General features: G+C 58.8%; 1 protein-coding gene across 1 annotated transcript in view; it reads left to right on the forward strand.

Annotated features, from left to right (window-relative positions):
* The window catches only part of LOC104500952 (protein AF-17-like), a gene marked incomplete at its 3' end in the record, with an annotated part of 15,533 nt that overhangs the window by 6,645 nt on the left and 4,825 nt on the right, over window positions 1-4,063 (forward strand). Inside the window, exon 5 of the mRNA XM_010144681.1 lies at window positions 3,915-4,039. Within this exon, the coding sequence (XP_010142983.1) occupies window positions 3,915-4,039 (125 nt within the window). The remainder of the gene's footprint in view (window positions 1-3,914; window positions 4,040-4,063) is intronic.

The raw sequence follows: 4,063 nt of genomic DNA on the forward strand, positions 1-4,063 counted from the left end.
ACTCGTGCTCCCGGCTGCTTGCAGCTCCTACAGACTTTTCGGGGAGGGGGAAGGAAGCAGCAAACCTCCCCTCTGGGTCATGGGTTCTGGCTGTTTCAAGTGGTCTGTCCAAAACCCCCCAAATGCCACCAAGCGGCAACGCTTTTGAGCAGCCCCTTGGAAAGATGGAGTGGGCTGGGGCAGAGGAGGGTTTCTCACCAGTCTCACCAGTGTCTTGGCAGGCCGGGCCCCTTCAGCTGCCCCTGGAAAACATGGGGTGGGCTGGGGCAGAGGAGGGTTTCTCACCAGTCTCACCAGTGTCTTGGCAGCCAGGGCCGCTCCAGCTCTGTAGCCACACACCGCCAGACAAATTGAGGAGGCAGTTTCAGCGCTCAGCATCCCTCGGTGGAGCTGGTGCTGGGCTCGGGGTTAGCGAGCAGCCCGCCTCCCCCCGCCCCCTGGGAGCCATCCTGCCACTCGCTGTTGCACTCGCAGTAAATCTGGAGGATCACAAGCCGCCCCAGCTGCCTCCTCCTGCCAGCTGCAGACATCACCATCACTTGTTGACACACACTCGCACATGCTGCGTGGTTTGGGCTGCAACATCTGGGGTTTGGAATCTAAGCTGCGCATGCCGAGGCCTCCCCGCACCCACCCGCTCCCAGTCAGGTGCTGGAAGGGGAGCGCAGCGGGACAAAGGGCTCCCAATTGCAGAGCCACCGGAGGCAGGGAGACTTTCCAGGTTTCCCGCTGTTATTTGAGCTCTCGGCATCTACCCAGGACCAGCCTGGAGCTGACAGAGCCTGGGAACCGCTGCGCCGCGCCTGGCGCGGGCGGATCCACGGTCGCTGTGGTGGGGCAGGGGTTGCTGGGGAAGGCTGCTGATTACCCCTGCGAATCAAAGCGTGTCTCAGCGTCGATATTTGCCTTTTAGCATCCCTCATGCTGACATGAGTGGGAATTTGCCAGTGACAACAGGGACATAAAAATACAGTCATCAGCCCATGTGTCTCCAGTCCCCACCTAGAACAGCAGCTGATGTCGAGGGCGTGAGCAGGGACACGGTGGAGGTTGTGAGCGGCTCGGACACGGAGATGCTGTAGCTTTGGCCCAGAGCTCCTGATGGAGGCTCCTCTGACCTCTACCTAGAGATCTGCCGCGGAAAAGCTGCTGGTGCTTCCAGCCTGCCTGGGCGGCTGCTTCAGCACATCACCCTGTGCTGTGTGGGCTGGAGCAGCTCCTGCTCTCGTCGCATTGTTCCTCGTTTGTGTCCTCCCTCCTTCCCCTCGCCAGTAGTTTAATCCAGGGCAAAGCCGCTCTGTGTTTCCGACGCATCGCCAGCCTCCCCCACCCCTTCTGGATTTCGTCAGTGGTTCCCTCTGGGAGCTCGTCCCGCCAATCAGGAGGCAAAGAGATGCTCTTCTGATTTCCCATAAATAAATTAATGAATGAGGAGCCGGGGCGCTGCACAGTGTCACAGAGAGGCCAGGACGCAGGTACAGCCCGGTGGGGGCCGGCGAGGCCGGGGGGAGGAGGAGGTGCATGCCTGCGCTCGGGTGCCCGTGCCACTTCGCCTCACTTCTCCCGGGCTGAGGCAGGAGTTTCCCCACCAGACCGTCACTCCAGCCGGGGCAGCAGCTTCTGATGAGATTTTTTCACTGGGTTGCTTTAAATAGACCTTCAAAATGTAGCTGCTGCCTCATTTCGAAAGAGAGCTCTCACTTCCTCAGTGCTTCCCTATTTTTTTCCCCTCTGCAGCATGTCCCCCCACCTGTTTGCGAACCAGGGCTGTTTCTGCACACGCAGATTTCCACGATGACCCAGAGACTGAGGTCTCTGTACAGGTTCCTCGGCTCCCGCTCCCTCTCGGCAGCAGCCCTGAGCCGGAGCATCTCCTTTGCTGGGGAGGCGGTGGGACTGCAGCCCTCGTTACCGTTATTACCGTTATTACCGTTGTCCTCCTGGCAGCAGACCCCTCCCCTGCAGATCAGGGCCACGTTGTGCTTGGCAGTTCACGTGTGTCTCCTGGAAGGCTCCATGGAGCAAAGTGGGGAAGAACTAGAGGTACCGAGCGGGGAAGTGATGGAGGGTGGTTTCAGCTTCCCTCTCGCTGCTCCTCAGCTGCAGCCCTTGGGCTCTCGCCCCCCGTTCAGGCTGCTGCAGAAGGGCCCTTTGTGGTGGGGAGGGCTTGCGGCAGCGCCACAGAGATCTGGCTGCTGTGACCTGTTTGGAAAACACTGTCGAGGGTAGCAGCTGGCAGGAGGGGGGAAAATCCTGCCCCTGGAATCGCAGCGAGTCTCTCAGGGAGGTCTGGGAGGTCAGAGCAGCCGTACAGGTGAGTGTCTGCCCAGTCACTGTCTTCAGCTGATCTCTTCCCCTCCTTTAATTTCGCAATGAAGATTTATCTCCCAGCTCAGATTTCCCCCTTCCGCCCCTCGCTAATTCATTACTGGCCCCGCACTCCCTTCCTGACACTCTGGATTTAGAACGTGTCTTCTCATGTGGTTCCCCCCTGCCCTTCTGTGGCCTCGTGCACCTTGTGCGGAGCCCCAGAGAAGTGAATTTATGGGAGGAAAAGTCAGGGCTTTGCTTTTCTGCTGAGACATGAGCCATCTCGCTCCCGCGACTTCGCGAGCAGCCTCGGGACTTCCCACAGCCCCCAGCCACTGCTCCCCTTTCCCTCCCCAGGCAGATGTGGAAAGATTTTCACGCTCCCTGAGCTCGTAAATCAAGAAGGTTTAATCTCCTACATCCAGGAGTCTGTGATGAGAAAATACAGATTCCCCCTCCTCTCCCCCCTAATTTCCACCACTCCCTTCCTCCTGTCTTTCATATTCCCGCACATCGGGGCTGTGTTTGGCTGCCAGCTGTTGCGTTGTGCCGAGTGATTAAACCATGTGGGAGGAACGGGGAAAGGTTTTTATCTGGGCAGTCGTGAGTCTGCAGAACAAGCCCCTTTTTTCTTTAGCTCTCCCCAAGAAGAGGTCAGCTGGAGTGAGGGGTGGTGGAACAGGAGAAAGGTATCGTGCTGCTCCGTGTCCTCCCTGTGTCTGCTCAGTGAGGAGCAGGAGGTGGTGGCACCGCCGTCCAGGTGCTGTATCTTGGGCTGTGGCCATCACGGTGGGGCTGTGCCGGTGATGCTGATTGCTTGCAGTCATTCCGTGCTAGAAGGGTCTTTGAACATGGCTGGTTGGGCTTTGAAGTGACATGAAGGTGAAGGTTTCATATCCTAGCGTGGGTGCCCCGGGGGATCTGGTTTTCGGTTCATTCCACTCTCCCCCTGCTAAACTCCCACACTTCTCCCTCTCCTCGTGAGCTCCTGGATTTCCCAGCATCTGGCCAGCCTCCTCACCCCTCTCGCTCCCCAGGCTCCTGCAGGCTTATGTGGTGTTTGGGCAGCATCTGTTGCTGCGTGGTCGGATGCTGCTCCAACAGTGTCACGGTGAAATATTTACAGCAGGAGATCTGGAAAGCCCTGGGCTGGCCGGGGAGCTGCTTCAGGGGCTGCTTTAGGGAACCTAGGGAAACTCCCATCCCAGCACGGGGAGGAGCAGGTTCCCTGGGTGGGATGACCTTGCTGGGAAGAGCACACCTGAAATGCGTGCTTGAACCTCGGCCAAATTCAGTGCTTGTTTGGGCTGAACCTCCCTCTGGGGTGCTCCCGCTGCTGACGATGCGGGGATGTCTGTGCCCTGATTGTCAGAGCACTGTTTAATTTCCTGCAGTGGGATGGGATGAGCGTAATCCCTGGGAGCACAAAGCCTGGTGGCGCTGAGCAGCAGTCGAGGGGATGTTGTCTCCTGGGTACCATGACCTGACCATCCCTTTGTGGGCAGAGGGGGAAATCACTTCTCCTACGGGGAAATTGGGAAGAGGAGCCCCAGCTGTGGGCACATCTGGCCCAGACGAGTCACCTCTGTGTTTGCTGCTGCCAGGGCTCTACCAGCCACCATGAGGGAAGCAAGGAGGCTTCGGAGGTCGGCAGGGCGGAGGTGAAAGGCAGGAAGTCCTCAAGCCATGGCAGCAGCCACAAGGGGAAGAAAACCGGCAGCGGGAAAAGGTCCGTCGGCCTTCGCACACATGC

The sequence above is a fragment of the Buceros rhinoceros genome, unplaced genomic scaffold (assembly GCF_000710305.1).
Source record: "Buceros rhinoceros silvestris isolate BGI_N320 unplaced genomic scaffold, ASM71030v1 scaffold27911, whole genome shotgun sequence".
In the NCBI taxonomy this organism is placed as follows: domain Eukaryota; kingdom Metazoa; phylum Chordata; class Aves; order Bucerotiformes; family Bucerotidae; genus Buceros; species Buceros rhinoceros.